Source organism: Vipera ursinii (assembly GCF_947247035.1).
Source record: "Vipera ursinii genome assembly, chromosome: 2".
NCBI lineage: Eukaryota > Metazoa > Chordata > Lepidosauria > Squamata > Viperidae > Vipera > Vipera ursinii.
In genome coordinates this window covers 104,802,481-104,823,506 of record NC_139513.1, presented here as the reverse complement: position 1 = coordinate 104,823,506, position 21,026 = coordinate 104,802,481, and the positions used below count along the sequence as shown (strand labels likewise).

At 37.7% G+C, this 21,026-nt stretch overlaps 1 protein-coding gene across 1 annotated transcript in view; it reads left to right on the top strand.

Annotated features, from left to right (window-relative positions):
- HMMR (hyaluronan mediated motility receptor) overlaps positions 1 to 21,026 on the top strand; it is a gene marked incomplete at its 5' end in the record, with an annotated part of 33,748 nt that overhangs the window by 9,798 nt on the left and 2,924 nt on the right. The window contains 12 exons of the mRNA XM_083351322.1: positions 2,117 to 2,197; positions 3,553 to 3,741; positions 11,738 to 11,826; positions 12,895 to 12,966; positions 13,944 to 14,125; positions 15,282 to 15,400; positions 16,653 to 16,867; positions 17,524 to 17,640; positions 17,995 to 18,153; positions 19,047 to 19,193; positions 19,432 to 19,531; positions 20,271 to 20,447. Of these exons, the coding sequence (XP_083207448.1) occupies positions 2,117 to 2,197; positions 3,553 to 3,741; positions 11,738 to 11,826; positions 12,895 to 12,966; positions 13,944 to 14,125; positions 15,282 to 15,400; positions 16,653 to 16,867; positions 17,524 to 17,640; positions 17,995 to 18,153; positions 19,047 to 19,193; positions 19,432 to 19,531; positions 20,271 to 20,447 (1,647 nt within the window). The remainder of the gene's footprint in view (positions 1 to 2,116; positions 2,198 to 3,552; positions 3,742 to 11,737; positions 11,827 to 12,894; positions 12,967 to 13,943; positions 14,126 to 15,281; positions 15,401 to 16,652; positions 16,868 to 17,523; positions 17,641 to 17,994; positions 18,154 to 19,046; positions 19,194 to 19,431; positions 19,532 to 20,270; positions 20,448 to 21,026) is intronic.

The window sequence follows — 21,026 nt, the reverse complement described above, 5'->3', positions numbered from 1 at the left end:
ACCACTAAAAAATAGTTTTCTCCTTCACATGCAGTTTCCATAAATTCACACATCCTCCATGGGACTCTTCTCATGCAAACACTTGCTATTGCTTTTCCATTTACTTTTACAACAATGAAATCTGCAATTTACTGTTTTTTCACAGCCAGGGTGGAGGAGAATCTCTCTCTCTCTCTCTCTCTCTCACACACACACACACACACACACACACACACACACACACACACAAACACACACACACATACACATAGAGAGAGAGAGAGAGGGAGGGAGGGACGGAGGGAGGGTCAGCATACCCACACATTTACTTCCATTCAAACTGCTTGCATAAGAAATTCCACATACAGATAGTTCCTTTCATGCTTTCTCCAGGCAAACCAATCACTATTATTATAATTTCAGGGAGCTGTTCACAAGCCAATCTCTTTTTGTCTGTTTGTTTTTAAATAAGGCCTTTTTGTTTATTGTTATTAGACACAACACAGACAGACACACATACACTACCTCCAGAGTCCTCTAACAAAAATGAACTATTCACTTCCTGGAATGTAACAGGCATATAAACCTCTTTTATTAACATATATGTTTAGTGCTTGACATAGCCAATTTTTAAAACTTCCATATTTTGAGCAAAATGCACTAGTGCTTTTAATAGGATTTCTTGTCCACTCAAAATAACAATATTGAATCATGGTACCTTTACTCTTATCCCAGGTGTATTTTCCAGATGAGTCCATCCCATTCTGCTAGCATTTAAAACAGCAATACTTTATCATAATACTTTTACTTTTACCTCGAGTATATTGTTTATCCTGCCAACCTTGCCCTAAGGGACTTTCCAGGGGACACCTTATCCCCTTACGGGCCTTATTGCCCATGACTGATCTTTCCCTGCCTGTGAGACCCCCAACATGCAGTCAGCCCATTAATAAGAGTCCCAAAGGACTCTCTTTATCTATATTAAGTTTGGGATTTTTCCTAATTTTCTTCACACATTTCTTTTCCGGGATATTATTAGAATTACCCATCCTGATTTACTGTCCTGTTTTCTTGTCTTGACCAATCTAATGAGACCACAATTCACTTCACCAAGCCACTTCCTTCTGTTCCCCACCAATCCTCTAGCGAGGGTATGGAAGTAAGATACTTAGAAGTCCACACTCACTTCGTCTTGCCACCCTATGGTGCTTGGGATGTTTCACACACTCTTCTGACAGATCTCAGACTCAAACAGTCCTACCCAGCCTTCCACCCGACTGCCTAGGCAGTTTTTCCTCTGGTTTACCCCAGAAAACTTACCTAGGTCTGTACACAGAGTGGCCCGGTCACTGAGGCCAGTAATTCTAATCTCTTCCATACTTCCCCTCTTTTCCCTTAATCCAGTTGGCAGTTCCTGTTTTGTTCCAACAGGTTAGTTTGAGCAGACCTCAGCTCTCAGGAATTCAAAGAAGTCTGGGTCACTGAAATCAGTGAGGCATGGCTCCCTTTTCCTCAGAGGAAACCCGAGAACTAAGAGTTGCTGATTCCTCATATGGGCCACCAAATTGTGAGGAATAAAAATTCAACTCTAAGGATGTTGGAAAACAAAACAAGTTTTATTAAAGCTTTTGCAAAAGCGGTGGACTCTGGGATTTGCTATTACTAAGAGTTCCACCGCTTCTGCGAAAGCTTTAATAAAACTTGTTTTGTTTTCCAGCATCCTTGGAGTTGAATTTTTATTCATCACCTATGTAATATCTAAATGTTAAGCAAACTGTTAGTCACATTAAATGAGACAATTTGGCACTGTAATAATTATAACAATTGTTTTATGGAGGTGGGGTGGGGTTTCCAACCTCACATATTTAACCGAATAGTTTAAAATTTGCTGAACTATTTTTTTGAAAGTATTTTCACCAAATGTTATTAAAGATGGGGTAACTGTGCATCTAGGGTACAATTTCCCAGAAGTTGGTGTGTTTCTCAGCAGTGTGACCAATTCAAGCTGTATTTATACTTTTAAATGTTGTTTTCATAAAAAGTGAAAGCAAAATCTCATTTTTAACTGTCAGTAACTTTATGAAGCAAACTTGCAGAGTTTTAACTTTAGTTTTGTTTTTTTGTTTTTATTTTAAAGCCAAAAAACACAGGAATAAAGCCTGACAAAAGTCTGGTTGCTATTAAAGAATTGAAAAAGCAAAAAGAGCTGGAAAAAGAGGTATGATTCAACATTATTTTAAGTCTGATGTGGAGTTAACACAGCTGATGATGCATCTTAATAAGCTAACTGCAAAGTGGGCTTATAGTTTCTTGTCTTAACTGTTTGTTTTTATGTTGTATGCCAGGGTTTTTAAAACTCTTGACCCAATTACCTGTTTTTCCGGTTTTACTCCCATAAAAAGAAACTTTTGTACCAATAAAGGAGAATATTTGTAGCTCAGTGTTAACATGAGTGGTCCTTAGTGCTCTCTGACCTTCCTTGTTTTCCTGCAGACATTTCATTACCCAAGCTAGGTAACATCATCAGTGCTGGTAAGGAGTGTGGTTCGTTGTCAGTTTATATTCTAGTGCAGGGGTAGGCAACCTTGGCTGTTTTATGACTCGTGGACTTCAACTCCCAGAATTCCTGAGCCAGCAGTGAATTCCCCTGTCAGTGTTAGTGGGGTGGCCTTAGAGATACTTTGGTTGGGTTGTTTACTATTGATTTCTTTGGCAGTTTCTTGATTGGGGTATTGTTTACTTGATTATTGGTCTGATATGACTTTAATCTATGCTTATCTGGATGCTGATTGGTGGAGAGGGGCATCGGTCTTTTTGTTCCCTTTTTGGCTGGTGGTTTGTCTCTTGCATAGTCTATAGATGTTAATGTCTATGTGTTGATTGATGGCTATATAAATTGACAGTAAACCACACTCCTTGCCAACACTTGCCTAGCTTAGATAATGAAATGTCTACAAGAAAACAAACAAGCTCAGAGAGCACCAAGGACTTTCAACTCTGTTGTTTTACACAAGTGACTTAGCTGCAGTTCTAAACTGGATCCTCAACTCACAAACACTGATAAATTATTCCATTACCCTCATTATATTTCTAAATTACCCTTAGAGGTCTTTACCTTCAGTTTAGGAACTAGTGTTATATGCGGACCAGAGATGTTATGAATTGAATGGCCTACAAATTTAATAAATAAACAGGGTATCAGTAAAATTCCACTTTTTCAGATATTTGATTATTAATCTTTGTAAACTAGCCGCCAAATTGTAGATAATGTTATAAATGCTTTAATTTACATTTTAAATTGTAAGAGTCCATGAACTACTTTCTCTTGATTGTTTTACTTAACCTGTGTTTTGTGATTTAAATTTTTTATGTTCTCTTGACATTGTTGGTAGGCAGCTCGTATTAGAAATAAATATTTGGTTACTTCTTTCAATGAGCATGTAAAAGAAATGGAAGCTTTCAGTCCAGTGGTTTTATATTAGGAATAAATTCGTGTACATTTTGCCAAACTATATAAAGGGATGGACTTGCCTTCTATCAAATGTTTCAGTTAATTTCATCCTGTTTGTGTAGATTCGGATACTAATTGGAATACGTGCCCGTCAAGATAAAAGATTGCAAGCTCTGGAGGAAGATCTTGCCAAGTCTGAATCAAAGCTGTCTGCTGCAATCAGGGAAAAAAACACCATTTTAGCAAACGTTGCTTCTCTGGAAAAACAGCTTTTGGAGTTGAGAAAAAGCAATGACTTGCTCAAAACGAAGGTGCATATCGATAGCTCTCTTTTAAAGGGATTAGAACACCTTTTATGGGTAGGATAATGATGGGCTCCTGCATTTATAGTTGGAAGTTAAAATGTAACGTATAGATTTGTAATGGTCTTTATTTTGTGAAGAAAGATGTTTGATACAGGTAATCTTTGCTTAACTGTACAGTTTAGTTACTGTTTAAAGTTGCAATGGTTTTACAAAAGTAACAATCGTTCCTTGCATTTATGATCATGCAATCAACTCCAGGTACTTTGCTTACTGTCACAGTGTCCTGCAGTCACATGATCACTATTTGTGAGCTTCGCAACCAATTTCCAACAAGCAGAGTCAATGAAGAAGCCAGCAGTAAAACCACAATTCGTGGTCTTATATTGCAATTGCTGTGGCAAATTTGCTTAGCAACCAGAGTGAAACTGAAGTCATAAGTTTGTTTATGATTATATGATCTCTCGCTTAATGACCGTGCTGCTTACTGATGGAGTTGCTAGTCCCAATTGTGGTTATTAAGTGAGAAGTACCTGTATACTTAAAATACACAAAAATGCATTTTTGTAGCAATTCATATTAAGTGTCATGAAAGAGGTTTTGTTTTCAAGATAAAACTACAGCTGGAATATTGCATCCCGTTTTGGTCACCACAATATAAAAAAGATGTTGAGACTCCAGAAATAGTGCAGAGAAGAGCAACAAAGATGATTAGTGGACTGGAGTCTGAACCATGAAGAACAGTTGAAGGAATTGGGTATATCTAGTTTAATGAAAAGAATTATGTTTATGTTTATGTTTATTGGACTTATATACCGCCCTTCTCCCGTAGGACTCAGGGCGGTTCACAAAGTATTTAAAATAACAATACAAATTACAAAAGTTAAGAACAATTAAAATAATTAAATTTAGTCCTTGAATAAAGTATAAAACCCCTGTTAAACTCCAATTTAAACCCAATTAAATTAAAATTAAAATTAAAATTCTCAGTCCTGGCCGGAAAGTTCAAAGAGCCAGGTCTTCAGGTCCCGGCGGAATGAACGAAGGTGACAGGATAGCAGTGTTCCAGTATTTGAGGGGCTGCCATAAGGAAGAGGTGGTCAATCTATTCTCCAAATCACCTGAAGGCAGGACAAGAAGCAATGGATGGAAACTAATCAAGAAGAGAACCAACTTTGAATTAAGAAAGTTCTTGACAGTTAGAACAATTAATCAATGGAATGAGTTGCCTCCAGAAGTTGTGGGTATTCCAACACTGGAGATTTTTAAGAAGAAATTGGATAGCCATTTGTCTGAAATGTTATAGGATTTCCTGCTTGAGCAGAGGTTTGGAATAGAAGACCACAAAGGTCCCTTCCAACTCTACTATTCTGTTATTTTCTTTCAAAGAACAATTCATTCAAAGATTAGGACAGAGTCTGTTTTTCTCTCACGAATAAAGGCGAATATACGTGTCCCAGAATAAAGTTGCAGGACCCAATCTGGGTTGGTCACTGTTTTCTCATCCTTCATAAGTTTTGAGATAGATAAGGAACTTATAAGATTGCCTTCTTTCTTTTTTATGCCACAATATCTACAGCAGTCTGGAGTTTTCATGGTTTTCTATCACTCCAAGAGCATGAATAAATTCCTATTGAACTTGTTTCAGACTGTGCAGGCAGCCAGGGCGACTTCAGAGTGGCAGAGAAAATTCAGAGCAGAAAACATAATCAGTTGCTGTCTCTGCCACTCCCAGCAATACAGTAAAAACACTTAAGAGAAATCAGAAAGAAAGGTTCAAGTGCCCCTGTGAATAAGATTTTTTTTTAAAATAAAGTGCTTGCAAAGCAGATTTCAGGACATGATTTAGTGGCACTGATATATGCATATTGATTGTTCCATTCAGGTAATTGCAAATGTATGTTGTTGTTGTTAGTTGCGAAGTCGTGTCCGACCCATCGCGACCCTATGGACAATGTTCCTCCAAGCTTTCCTGTCCTCTACCATCTTCTGGAGTCCATTTAAGCTCACGCCTACTGCTTCAGTAACTCCATCCAGCCACCTCATTCTCTGTCGTCCCCTTCTTCTATTGCCCTCAATCTTTCCCAGCATTAGGCTCTTCTCCAGTGAGTCCTTCCTCCTCATTAGGTGGCCAAAGTATTTGAGTTTTAGCTTCAGGATCTGGCCTTCTAAAGAGCAGTCAGGGTTGATCTCCTCTAGGACTGACCGGTTTGATCGCCTTGCAGTCCAAGGGACTCGCAGGAGTCTTCTCCAGCACCAGAGTTCAAAGGCCTCAATTCTTTTGCGCTCAGCCTTTCTTATGGTCCAGCTTTCACTGCCATACATTGCAACTGGGAAGACCATAGCCTTGACTATACGCACTTTTGTTGACAGGGTGATGTCTCTGCTTTTTAGTGTGCTGTCTAGATCTGCCATGGCTTTCCTCCCGAGGAGCAAGCGTCTTTTAATTTCTTGACTACAGTCCCCATCTGCAGTGATCTTGGAGCCCAGGAAGATAAAGTTTGTCACTACCTCCACTTCTTCCCCATCTATTTGCCAGGAATTGAGAGGGCCGGATGCCATGATCTTGGTTTTCTTAATGTTTAGTTTCAACCCAACTTTTGCACTCTCCTTCTTCACTCGCAACAAGAGACTCTTCAGTTCCTCTTCACTTTCTGCCATTAGAGTGGTATCATCTGCATATCTTAGGTTGTTGATATTTCTTCCAGCAATCTTAATTCCAACTTTTGACTCCTCTAGCCCTGCCTTTCTCATGATATGCTCTGCATATAAGTTAAATAGGCAAGGCGACAGTATACAGCCTTGCCGGACACCTTTCCCAATTTGGAACCAATCAGTGGTTCCGTGTCCAGTTCTCACTGTTGCTTCTTGGCCCGCATATAGGTTTCTCAAGAGACAAATAAGATGTTCTGGTACTCCCATCTCTTTAAGAACTTGCCACAGTTTGTTATGATCCACACAATCAAAGGCTTTAGCATAGTCAATGAAGCAGAAGTAGATGTTTTTCTGGAACTCCCTAGCTTTCTCCATGATCCAGCGTATGTTGGCTATTTGATCTCTGGTTCCTCTGCCTCTTCGAAATCCTGCCTGTACTTCTGGTAGTTCTCGATCCACATACTGCTGGAGTCTAGCTTGTAGGATTTTAAGCATAACTTTACTAGCATGAGAAATGAGTGCAATGGTGCGATAGTTTGAACATTCTTTGGCACTGCCTTTCTTTGGAATTGGAATGTAAACTGATCTTTTCCAATCCTGTGGCCACTGTTGAGTTTTCCAAATTTGCTGGCAAATTGAGTGTAGCACTTTTACTGCATCGTCTTTTAAGATTTTGAATAGCTCAGCTGGAATACCGTCACCTCCACTAGCTTTGTTGTTGCTCAGCTTTTCTAAGACCCACTTCACTTCACATTCTAGGATGTCTGGCTCTAGGTCAGTGACCACCTCAGTGCGATTATCAGGGACATTAAGCTCATTCCTGTATAGTTCTTCTGTGTAATTTTGCCATCTCTTCTTAATATCTTCTGCCTCTGTTAGGTCCCTGCCATTTTGGTCCTTTATCATGCCCATTTTTGCATTGAACGTTCCCTTCATCTCTCCAATTTTCTTGAAAAGATCTCTGGTCCTCCCTATTCTATTGTTTTCTTCTATTTCTTTGCACTGTTCATTTAAGAAGGCATTCTTATCTCTTCTAGCTATTCTCTGGAATTCTGCATTCAATTGGGCGTATCTTTCTTTTTCTCCCTTGCCTTTCGCTTCCCTCCTTTCCTCAGCTATTTGCAAAGCTTCCTCAGACAGCCATTTTGCTTTCTTGCATTTCTTTTTCTTTGGGATGGTTTTGGTTGCTACCTCTTGTACAATGTTGCGAACCTCTGTCCATAGTTCTTCAGGCACCCTGTCTATCAGATCTAATTCCTTAAATCTATTTGTCACCTCTACTGTATATTCCATGGGGATATGATTTAATTCATACCTGACTGGCCTGGTGCTTTTCCCTACTTTCTTCAGTTTAAGCCTAAACTTTGCAAGGAGAAGCTCATGGTCTGAGCCACAGTCAGCTCCTGGTCTTGTTTTTACTGACTGTATAGAGCTTCTCCATCTTTGGCTGCAGAGCATATAGTCAATCTGATTTCTGTGTTGACCGTCTGGTGATGTCCATGTGTAGAGCCGTCTCTTGGGTTGTTGGAAAAGAGTGTTTGCTATGACCATCGTATTCTCTTGACAAAATTCTATCAGCCTGTGCCCTGCTTCATTTTGTACTCCAAGGCCAAACTTGCCTGTTATTCCAGTTATCTTTTGGCTTCCTACTTTAGCATTCCAATCCCCCATGATGATAAGAACATCATTTTTTGGTGTTAGTTCTATAAGGTGCTGTAGTGCTTCATAGAACCGGTCAATTTCATCCTCTTCAGCACTGGTGGTTGGGGCATAGACTTGGACTACTGTGATATTGAATGGTTTGCCTTGGATTCGAACTGAGATCATTCTGTCGTTTTGAGGATTGTATCCCAGTATTGCTTTTCCTACTCTTTTATTGACTATGAAGGCTACTCCATTTCTTCTGAGGGATTCTTGCCCGCAGTAGTATACCTGATGGTCATCTGAATTAAATTCACCCATTCCTGTCCATTTTAGTTCGCTGATACCTAAGATGTCGATGTTCAGTCTTGTCATCTCTTGTTTGACCACGTCCAGCTTGCCTTGATTCATGGATCTTACATTCCAGGTTCCTATGGAGAAAAAATCTTTACAGCATCGGACTTTCCTTTCACCACCAGACATATCCACAGCTGAGCGTCCTTTCGGCTTTGGCCCAGTCGCTTCATTCTTTCTGGCGCTACTAGTACTAGCCCTCTGCTCTTCCCCAGTAGCATATTGGACGCCTTCCGACCTGAGGGGCTCATCTTCCAGCGTCATATCGTTTTGCCTTTTGGTACTGTCCATAGGGTTTTCATGGCAAAGATACTGGAGTGGGTTGCCATTTCCTTCTCCAGTGGATCACGTTTTGTCAGAACTCTCTGCTATGACCTGTCCGTCTTGGGTGGCCCTGCACGGCATAGCTCATAGCTTCATTGAATTACGCAAGCCCCTTCGCCCCGACAAGGCAGTAATCCATGAAGGGGTGCAAATGTATAGTATACTATAATGCACATTTCCTTTTTGATTCTACTTGGATTTAAGGAAAAGGTTTTTATAGTATGCTATATTGACATGTGGTGGATCATCTTCATGAAGGGTACATTTTATGTATTATAACTCTTAAACTTCACTTATTTGCAGCAGAGAATCAAGAGCACGTTTAAAACTGTATTTGGGAGCAAGTGTTGAACACAGGGATTTCTGAATTAGGCATATGATTATCTTTTTTTTTTTGTAAAAGTTTTATTGTTTTTTTTACAATAACAGCCTTAGTGCCTGGTGTACAGCGTGTTGTCTTGGTTCATAAATTGTTTAGAAAAGAATATACAATTAATAATAAACAATAATTATTTTTTTACATTTCCATAATTAATACATCAATTTATAATATATTTCTTTGATCTTCTCTTCACCCAGTAGCATTCTCCTTTTATAAAATTAAATAAATATAATTTCTAATATTTGATATTTTCCATATTTAAATGATTAGATAACATTTTCTTCTATAATTATACCAACAATAGTGTCCATGTGTAGCATTTTTTTTCTTACCAGCTTATGCTATTTATTTATTTATAATGAGACTTGTACATAAGAGTCATCTTATTGATTCACCACCATGTGTCTTATTTTTATAAATCTTATTTAAGCTCAATTTCTCCATAATATTCAAACAATTCTTGTCAATCATATTTTTCCCAGTATTTAACATCTAAATATCCAAATTTTCCATTTAAATATATCATCCCAATATTTTCATCTTTTGTATATTATAGAAATACTATACTACTTATCTATCATAACATCTATCCATAACATCTTTCTAGTCAATTTATATTTCACTTCTATTTGTAAAAATTAGTTAAATCACTATATATCCTTTTTTTCAGAGTTCTTATTAAGACTAATTTCCCTTCAATATTTCAATCATTCCTTAATCCTGAATCTTTTCAAACTTCTCTTTAAAATTCAAACTTTTCCTTCACTTAAAACATCCTAATATTTTTACATTTTGTATCTTATCAAAAAATACCATCTTCTTATATCTCTTATCCCGCTTATTCTAAAATTTCTTTATGGCCAAAGTTATTTGTTTATTTAAAAGGTAAAGGTTCCCCTGCACATGCGTGCTAGTCGTTTCCAACTCTAGGGGCCGGTGCTCATCTCCGTTTCAAAGCTGAAGAGCCAGCGCTAGTTCGAGGACATCTCTGTGGTTATGTGGCCAGCATGACTAGACACCAAAGGCAAAGGTAACACTGTTACCTTCCCACCGTAGTGGTCCCTATTTTTCTACTTGCATTTTTACGTGCTTTTGAACTGCTAGGTTGGCAGAAGGTGGGACGAGTAACAGGCGCTCACTCTGTTACGCAGCACTTGGGATTCGACCCACCAAACTGCCGACCATCTGATTGACAAGCTCAGCGTCCTAACCCACTGAGCCACCGCGTCCCTTATTGTTTATTTAGCCATATTCAAACAAGTGTTTATTCATATAATATTCCATCTGGTAGGGCGAATCCAGTCTCTTCAGTCCGTCTCTAATCTTCCTTTTCCAAATCATTTTCCAAATTAATACTTTCAACTTGTCCAGTTCTTGCATTTTTATAGTTATTGTAGAAGATACATAGTAGATAGGATGTATGCTTTTTGTCTCCCAAACAGTGATTCTCCTAGCAGTGTCCAGTGTCCATTAGAGTTCATGGGAACAGATTGTTTTGTTTTGTTTTGTTTCTAGGCGTCTTTAATGTGCTATATTCTCATTGTCCACTAGATGTCAGCAAATATTTATTTTCCAGCACTTTCAGACAAAAAGTTCTTATTTTTCTTTTTATGTAATTCAATCAAAATCCTTTAGAATATAATCTTAGCAGTCTGTTTTAGTTTCTAAGTTTGATCAGATTATAGTATTTTGAATTTAATTTCAATAAGGTTCTTTCCTCCTCGAGGTTAATTCGCCGATCCATCTATGGGGGGAATGGGAATGGAGCCCCCTCCCCTCACTTTCGGAGATTGCTTGCTTTGGGGATCTTTCCCAGGCACTGGTTGTAAAATAAGGGAGAGAAGATCAAATACTCTAACCAGTTCCAAGCATGCTGTTCACTGTTCTTGGTAGTGCTCTTGGACTTTGGCTGCAGTAGCTTGGTCTAGACCAGGGGTAGGCTACGCTGACTCAGGAATTCTGGGAGTTGAAGTCCATGAGTCATAAAAGAGCCGAGGTTGCCTATCCCTGGTCTAGACACTGGCATGCGGCTAGCCTTTCTCCTGTTGGGCTCGAAGGGCTTTCCCCGGATAAAACAAAGCGATTGCCATTGCTTCATGATCAATGGGGTGCCCCTCCTTCGCAGTCACCTCTCTGGGGCAACTTCGGACACATCTAGGGTCCCCCTGGCAGGGTGAAATTAGCCGTGTGGAGTGGAGGTCCGCTCTCATGAGGCCATGCACTATGAGCGGAAACCTGAAGTCTGGCATATGGTTATCTTTTCCCATTGGAATCAGATATGTAGATGTCATCTTTTCTTGTGTAGTTTCTGAAGTGTCCTAATACAAATGTAATAATAAAACTGATTTGTTCTGCCTTCTGTAATTTTTAAGTGTTTTGAAGATGGAACCCAGAAGAAAATGCACAATCTCTATTTAGAATTAATGAAGCTTAGGAGCAAAATGAACTCAAAAAAGGTATGTTATATTACCAATGTGGATTACATTTTCTCAGTTAAAAAATTTGCAAATATCACAAGATAGTATGTTAGGCCTACATTTTTCCCAAGAGTTAGAAGAACTATTGCTAGTAATGTTATTTAATTTTTCATACATTTCATAGTCCTTCTCATAATAAGCCACTCTGTAATGTTTCTTGATGCAATTTTAGATGGTTCCTGTTAAAAATGGAGACATGGAAAGTAAACTAAATGTAGTCCAAGGAACTGTGGAAGAAAATCTAGCCCAGCCTGAAGAATTGTAAGTTTATTTATTTATTTATTTATTTGTTTGTTTTTACAAACCGCCCTTCTCCCGAGGGACTCGGGGTGGTGTACAGAGTAATGTAGGCAAACATAATGAAACAGTACTGAAAAAACAATAATCAAAACAAACTGGGACCCCAATTAGAGCTATCAGGCCAGGCCGGACTGCTGGAATAGGTAAGTCTTTAAGTCGCGCCGGAAGGTGCGGAGGTCGGGGGCCATCCGGATTTCAGTTGGTAAGCAGTTCCAGAGGGCTGGCGCACCCACTGAGAATGCCCTCCCCCTGGGGGCCACCAGCCGACATTCCTTGAGCGGTGGCACCCTGAGGAGGCCCTCTCTGTGGGAGCGCACAGGGCGGTGGGGTGTTGACATTGGCAGAAGGTGCTCCCATAGGTAGTCCGGACCCATGCCATGTAGGGCTTTGTATGTCATTGTTAGCACCTTGAACTTCACTCGGAAGGCAACCGGAAGCCAGTGCAGCGCACGGAGGAGAGGTGTGATATGGGAGTTTCGGGAGGCTCCCAAAAGTGTCCGTGCCGCTGCACTTTGCACCAGTTGAAGCTTCCAAGTGGATCTCAAGGGCAGCCCCATGTAGAGAGCGTTACAGTAGTCTAGGCGAGAGGTCACAAGGGCATGGGTGACTGTACGTAAGGCATCCAGGTCCTGATAAGGCCGTAGTTGGGCACCAGTCGAACCCGGGAGAAGGCCCCCTTGGTCACAGCTCCTATGTGATCTTCCAGGGAAAGTTATCTCATGAATTGTCAGGTACCAGCTATTTTTATTAACTCTAATGAAATGTAGCTTGGTAAGAACATATTTTGGGTTTGGTATCTTCAGTATGCTATTGGTACCCAGCTTCATTTTTATCTGAGTTGGACATGAGAAACTGCTGAGCTACTGAATCTGTTCCTGGGGGCTTTTGGGGTCTGAACGGGAAGGAAGAGACCGGCTCAGTTTTGACAAGGTGTTAATTAAACATAAGTGTCCTTTTTGCCAGCTTGAGGTTTGGGATATATTTTGTCCTTTTTCTAAAATTTAATACTCTGATCAAACTTTATTTCAGGGCAGAAACAGAGAGTCCAACAGAAGAGAAATATGACTTGGAGAAACTCCTGGAATGTATTGTAGAACTTGGGTAAGTTAAGTATGCATATGCAGTCCTGATTTTGGCCAAGCCACATTGCTCAGAAACACTGATTTTCTCAAGTTACAGTTTTATATGTGATGGATGAATCTCCAGTTCCCAAAATGGCTATCCTAGCATACTAATATGGGACCATGGGAGATGTAGCAAATATGATCAATATTGGTGACTGGCAATAAATCCTTGGCTACTTAAGTGTTTAATTTTAAACTTGTATGGTGGGAAGAGATTAAATTGATATTGTTAGATATGCATGTAAGACAAAATTCACATTTTCCCCTTCAGAGGAATAATTTGTATAAAAGCTACATGTATCTTGAACACCTCAAGGACAGCAGATTGAAGTGACTATTTTAATTCTTCTTTCCTCAAAATGACTTCTGCAGAAATTTAGAACAGAAAACCTGTCCATTCATTTAACCATGTTTTTACTGATTATCACTTTATGGGAATTATAAATATGTGAGAGTTTTCACATTAAGTCTTTTAATATTTCAGCCTGTAAAGCACTAAATTCACATGAAGATCAGATAGGATGTGACATCACTGATTTTGACTATTTTAACTTATTTTTGAACAATTTTCCGTGCTTGTGAAATTAATTGTTCTGTGATGCCTGATACCAAAGAAGAGTAGAAACACTCATCTTACTGTGTACAATGCAATTAAAGAGTCAGTGAAAGTAATGGCTAGGAACAGATATAATCTAAAACTTCAACTAGAAGCAAAAAGGCTGGGTGATATAGAAGTACAATATTGTGGTTTTCTTCAGTGATTATATATGGCTACTATTGCTTGACTACTTTTCGGAAGAGATTATTTTAAAAGAAAATGTAATATATAAGACCGTCCCCTCCAATTAATTTGTATATCATACAGAAGAAAATGAGCTGAAATACACTTTTGCCAACCAAATTATAGAAAAACATAATGGCAAAACTAGTGTGATTTTTCCTGCTTTCCAACAGTAATGTTGCAGAACAAGTTGATGATAAATACAAGCTCCATATTGTCAAACTACAGGAAATAATAGAATCCAAAAACAAGGACATCGAAACATTGGAAAGTACTCTTCATCTGAAAGAAACTATCTTGTCCACACAAACTGAAGAACTGAATGGAAAGTGCAAAATACTTGAGGAGCAAAAAGGTAAGTCCAAAAATGTGGTTTGTGTGCATATTATTGCAAGAAAATAAACCATTTGTTAGACTTTTGAAAACTATTTCTAAGCTTGGCTGAGAAATACTTTCTTCCCATCATGACAAATGAAAATCAAAACTTCCTATCATTAGATAAAAGACTTACTAGATTTAAATGTCTAATCTCCAGCCCAACAGAGCAATAACATTTTAAAAACCTTTTTAACTATAATATGTATTAATACACTTTAATATAAATTATAACAGGAATATGTGTCAGATTTTGTTATACTGATTTCAGTGTTGTTTCATTCGAAATGCATGTGCGATAGACTGGTTTCTATGCTAGCCTGAACCTTAGAAAGGGATTTAAGGAAAAATTGGCTACATGTGCTTTGGAATATATTAAGCAGCATAGTTAGGCACTTAACCATTCAACAATATTGACATTTGAAACATGAGCTTTTATCGTGTTCCGTTGATAACTCATCAGTAGTCAACAAAATGGGTTCTATATTGATTTCCCAAGGAAATCAGTTCAGCCACATGCATGCATGTTTATGCATTCAGTTTTCTAAGTCTAAAGATGTAACCCATTAGCCTTTCCATTATTTATTCTTTCTATGGTATCCATTTAACATTACACCAACTTTCTTCTTCCTACCTGCATCCTTCTATAATAGATTAGGGCACTGTTTCTCAACCTTGACAGCTTTAAGATATGTGAACTTCAACTGTTGAGAAGTTGTGCCAAGAAATGAAGTCTTTGCCTTTAATAGCCTGATATAAAAATGTAAAGAGAGAGTGCTCTAAAAATAGTTGCTGTTTTGATGGATCCCAGCCGCTTTCATAGAAAATGTTCAAACATTTACTGGGATATTTGTTTTAGGAAAAAAATATTAAAAAACACTCTGAAAATCACTTTTGCTTTGTCAATTGCATTTCTAAGAAATAATTCAGATTTGAGAGCTTCTAAGTAGTTCAGATGGTATTCAATGGGCTCTAATAATAGGTTAATATGAAACAGTTCATAGGGAGTAACCTAAGCTATGATATTGTCCTGTAATGTTAAAAATAATCAAGGAGTCTAGAAAATATATCAAAATAACAATAGAATTATAGATATGTATATGAGTTCTTATGTAAAAAGCAAAGTTCTCATTTAGAGAAATGCTTCCATGAATATGAAGAAAAGGAGCAAGTTATGAATGCTGAGATACAATGCTTAAAAGAAAAACTTTCTATAGAAGAACAGGAACATCAAAAGCAAAAGAAGATTTTTAAGGTAAAAAAAAGATTAAGATAACTAAAGGTTATATTTATTTATAAATGCGTGAAATTCAGTATGTACTGAGCATCCTCTGTGTTGTCCAGTTATTCTGTATAGTTTTCCATCTGTAAGAAGGAGTTCACATTTCCCAGTCCTTCTGGCCCTCTCAGTGGCATTCAGATATGGTATCCTTCTGGTCCATGCAGGATTTGGAAGTGGAAAGCATTGTTTTACAATGGTTCTGCTCCTACTTGAATGGATGATGCCCCTATACCACGTGGAGCTTGGGTGTATATTCCTGCTGTTTAATATCTGCATGAGATTTTTGAGAGATTATCAGTCGGCTTGGGATGTAGATTCACCACTATGCTGTTGACACTCAAGTATACATTTGGGAAATGGCATAGATATCCTGGTCAAATGCGTAGAAGCTATGAAGGGCCAAATAGGTCAAAACAAACTCAAATTCCTAAAAGATGGAATTATTACTTGTGTGTGATAGGTTAACATTTGATCCCAATTCCTAAATTGGTATGGGATGAGGTCATCTACTCCTTGAAGGAGAAAGGAGGAAATAGGAGGGGTCCTCCCTGAATTCATAACTATGTTTGAACAGATGGTACACCAGTTGTGGAGTAATAAACCTTGCAACGGTGATTCATAATCTTTGCTTCTGAAGATGACTCTGAAGTTGTAAATAGGTTAAAAAGTAGAAGCCCAACTACTAACAGGTGGAAATACTTTAGCAGTGTTACCTTTATGTTAAATTTTTGCTACAGGTTACCAGTATGATTCTGAGCTCAATTTAAGGTGGTGATTTTAATTTTTTCAGCTTTTCATGACTTGGCATAAAGGTATTTGCTGGATCATCTCCCCTAAGCAGATTAATCCATAGAGTGTGTTCATTCCTGAAAAAGCTGTCTGGGTTCCTATCTTGTGTAGAAGAAAAACTGAAAATCTTTGATGGCACCCCACAGTAATACCTTGACCTTGAGATTTTGGAAGAAAAACCCCATCCGCTTGCATTTCACATGATGTTGTACAGTTTTATTATTTTCTTCTGTATAAAATTAAAATGAAATAGGATAGCTGAGAAATGCTTTTATAGATATAAATGTAAAAAAATAAATGGGAAGCCTGAATAAATTGTCACCTGTGAAGGTTACTGGTTCTTGCTTCATTCTTTCTGTTAAATATATTTTTCAGGTGGGGAAAAAAACTTATTGTTAATGGCCACACTTCATTTGTATTTTTGTTGGTACTTCAGGAAACCTCTGCTGATATGCATCAGAAGTTACTTAATTTCCAAGAGGAGGTAGCTAAAGAGAGAGAGATTCTAGAGACAGAACTGAAAGAAGCCATGGATGAGCTGGATAAATTACACACTAAAGAAGTTAAACTTGAGAAGCTGTTAAAGCGTTTGGAACAGGATAATGCATCCCAAAATGAGGAGTTATCACAGCTGGAAGCAAAACTGCAAAGGTTTGTAGAAAAGAGCCTCCTATTGAAATTATCTGTGTCAATTAGCTAATAGGATTATAGAATGGATTTCTTTCTTGAAGTCTGTGTATTCTCAGATCTCTTCTGAATGTTCCAATTCCCTTTGGAGAGAATTGGGGTATATGTGCTAAGAAGGAACATAATTTCCCATTGAAGAAGCAGACATATGCCATGAACTAATGGATAATGCCCTTCTCGTAAATGGTAGGCAATGTAGACCAGTAGTACATGGCTTGAGGTCCCAGGTTTGTACATGGCTTCTGTAAATTCTTCATGTCTCCCCAGAGATTTTCAAAGTTGTTACCAAAGTGTACAGTTTTATATCACATGAAAAGAAAATTAATAAATATGTGAATAAGAAATAAAACAGATTTTTATTGAAAATTAAGGATGAGAGCCAAAGGATTTTGTATTACCTTTTCTACCCTTAATCCTCCTATATTGCCCAAATGTTTCAAGCTATTTTTGGACTTTCAGAATAGATATTTCCAGAGGTCTCCCATTCCCATCTATTTAAGTAGAGCTAATTAAATTAAACTTAATAATTCCTGACTCCCCTATGCTCTGTTTGTACCTTCCAGTTCATTCAGTACCTTTTGGAGTGCTAAAATTTTAACTGTTGAATATTATTTGTGCAGGAAAAGTGCAGAGTTGGAAGAATTGGCTGCATCAAACAAGAGTACCATTGAAAAGCTGCAAGAGGAATATCACCAGCTCCAGTTTAAATTTGGAGAGACCACCACTGAATTTGAAAAGTATGTCAATACCATGGCATAGAGAAGGATTGGAAAGGTCTTACTTGTTTAGTATTAGGAACTCTTGTCTTTCCATAGTCTGAAAGTAGTCATCTGTTTCAGAGTGACTGTATAGAAACAGGGATCAACTTCTTGCACTGTGTTTCTTTGCTTTAGGTAGCAAAGGTTCACTGAAGTTAACAAATTTTACTTTAAAAAGGAACAAAAATGAACAAACTCTTATTGTTTCTTTCTCTTAGTACAACCTGTCATACATTAGCTTTTTATCTGGATGGTGGGCAAAAGCTTAGCATAAAGATGACGAGTACTATGCACAACTCAAAATAAATTGTAAACTTTTAAAATCTTTCTTAGTTACAAAGTCTGCATGGCTGAAGAGATTACGTGCCTGAAACAAGACAAAGCTATTTTAGAGGAGAGATTAACTGAAATGAATAGGACAGTCCAGAATGTGACTCATGCAATGCAAGAAGAACAGCATGCTAAAGACCAGGCAAAAGAAGATTATACAAGGTATGGACAGTTAGGAAATTCTTCCAAGAAGACTTGACTGCAAGGACTGTACTTGGTGTTTTGTGGCATTTATAGAATCAGATAATTGAAAGAGACAATTCTAGTTCTAGCTCATCAGGTCCAACATCTTTATATAGCAATTCAAATTAAAGTATCAGTGACAATTGGATGCCCAGTCCCCATTATATATTCAGTGAAGAGAGGCTGACATTCCTCTCTTCCTAACTGATTCTACTGTCAAACTGCTGTGATTATGATTCGGACTTTTTCCCCAATATTTTCTTCTGTTGTGTTCTGGTTTCTGACTGCTTAGAATTGTGTAGTTTCCATCAAAATGCTAGTTTATAGGAAGTAGTTCCACTTTCTATCTACCGGTAGTTTATTTTAGGTTAGTTTAAGAGAGAATAAACTACTTGGAGAAGATTTTCTGTCTTTTGATTCAACCAGAAAGATTGCAGGTTGAGTGGAAATTTTATAAAAGTATGTCTCTCCTTTCACTTCTAGTTCTGCAGTAAATCTGTAAATCGTATATTGCTGAATTAATATCTACAAAGCTTTCAATAGCAAAAACATTTAGATCAGCTTAAGAGTAGCAGATTTTAGACTGTAGGATTTGTTTTAATAGAAAAACAAACAAAAAATCTTGTATTTACACCCAACATCCAGAGTGCATTATCAAAAGACACAACAACATTTGGAATTAAACAATTCATTTTGTCTATTATTGCAGTGTGATTATTTTTATGGTTTTCTGATTTAGGTAGTAACCTACCTTTTGCCCATTTATGGCACATGTAGCACATTCTTCTTTTAGGCTAAAACTTTGCCTATTTCCAAACATTCTTAAAATTACTGAGAATTTCTCATTTTAGTTCTCCTCCCTTTATTTTAAGGATGCTTCTTGACAGTCAGACAAAAATAGCACAAAAAGATGCAGAAATAGAAAGTATCAAGGAGTCAAGCACTGTGCAAATTGCTAATCTACAAGCCAAACTGGAGCAGCAAAGTGAAGAACTGAACAAAAAACTTGAAACAGAAAGGTGAGTTCCAGATGTCTTGCATGGGAACTTCAGATGAAAATACTTTGAGTGTTTGAGAGAAAAAGAAGTAAGTATGTTCACATTAAAAAAGAAATCACATTCTAGGCATTAGAGCAGTGGTGAACAATCTGGGATTTTTTGACAGCAATGCCTCATATGGTCACAGAGAGAATGGCTGCCTAGATAAATAGAGATATTTAGAAGACTTAATTGCATATCCAATATTTTTTATTTCTAGGAAAACCATTAAGGAAAAAATTGAAGCAGATTACAAAAAGAATATAAAAACTTGGCGTGTGCTCTATGAAGACCTATATAATAAAGTAAAACCTTTTCAGGTTAGTCCTTAATAAGCACTGATGGGTTTGGGCAGTATTTGATAACTTACTATTTTGGAACTCCAAAATCAACCTGGATTTTAACTATGTTTTAAGATGCTGCCATGTTTTTAATATAACAAATGCCCTGTATTGATGGATGGCACTTGCAATGAATTGGTTGTTATGGTTGCACAGTCAATCAGATGTTCAGTCTGGATTTGGCATTTTTATCCACCTATCAAATCATTCCCAAAGGCATGGAATAGGCAGATGTTGATGGTTGTTAAGGTATCACAGGATGTAAACTGTTCTATGTAAAGCTGCCTTTTTGCAATTGACTGATGGTGATTTTGTGATGACACTACTTGAACAAATATAATCAAGTGGTGCTCCAATTGTTCTGGGATTGTATTCAAGGAGCCTATTTACTTTTGGTACTACCTTTACTTTCTTTGCCACAGTCATTCTATTTCTATTTGAAGGTGTTCGTATCTTCTCCAGTTATTATTATTTAAACATAAGTATAGTCTGATGGCAGAACAATTTTTCATCACAAGCATGACAAGTAATTCTTCCTATTTCATTGGTAATTGTACCATATGGGGATGGGGGGACCCTTCTGAACAGTGAAGGAGGTGGCATAACTGAAAGGGATCACCTCCTCCCAGTCTTATGGATTCTGTTAAGTCAAACAGGGACATCCCTTGAGATTTGCTGGTCATCTATGATTCAACATATGTCTTGCTTTGTATTTCAGCAACAGTTAGATGCATATGAGGCAGAGAGAAATGCCCTTCTAAATGAACATGGTACAACCCAAGAAGAACTGAACAAAATTAGTGATGCTTATGCTAAGTTGCTAGGCCATCAGAATCAGAAGCAGAAGATCAAACATGTAGTGAAACTGAAAGAAGAGAACACTCAACTAAAACAGGTCTGTGCTACTCTATGAAGGACACAGATTTATGTTTATTTGTGATAGGGAGAGACAGAAATATCAAAGGATATGTAAATAACCACTCTGCATGTGTCTGTTAAGGGTGGGGGAAAATTCAAAATATGCTGTCAAATTGCTATCTTTGTGAGTAAAGAATGTTTATTTAGCAATAGCACTTAACAACAGCATTTAGACTAATATACTGCTCCATAGTTTACAATGTCAACATATTGCCCCCAACAATCCGGGTCCTCATTTTACCGACTTCAGTAGAATGAAAGGCTGAGTCAATTTTAAGCCCCATCAGGATTGAACTCCAGATTGGGCAGAGTTAGCCTGCAATACTGTATTCTAACCTGCTACCAGGGTTGCTAATATGTAATTTAACGACTATATATTAAACAGCTATGAAACAATCAAACATATGTTAATTCTTTCATCCCCATCAATTAGCAGGGAGTAAAAGCCAACATTCATGGAACTTTAGTGGTGATAAGACCCACAGTTGGTAGAAGTGAGTAGAAAAATGAGGGTCAAGAACAGCAGTAGCAACATTTATGGAAGGAAAAAGCACAT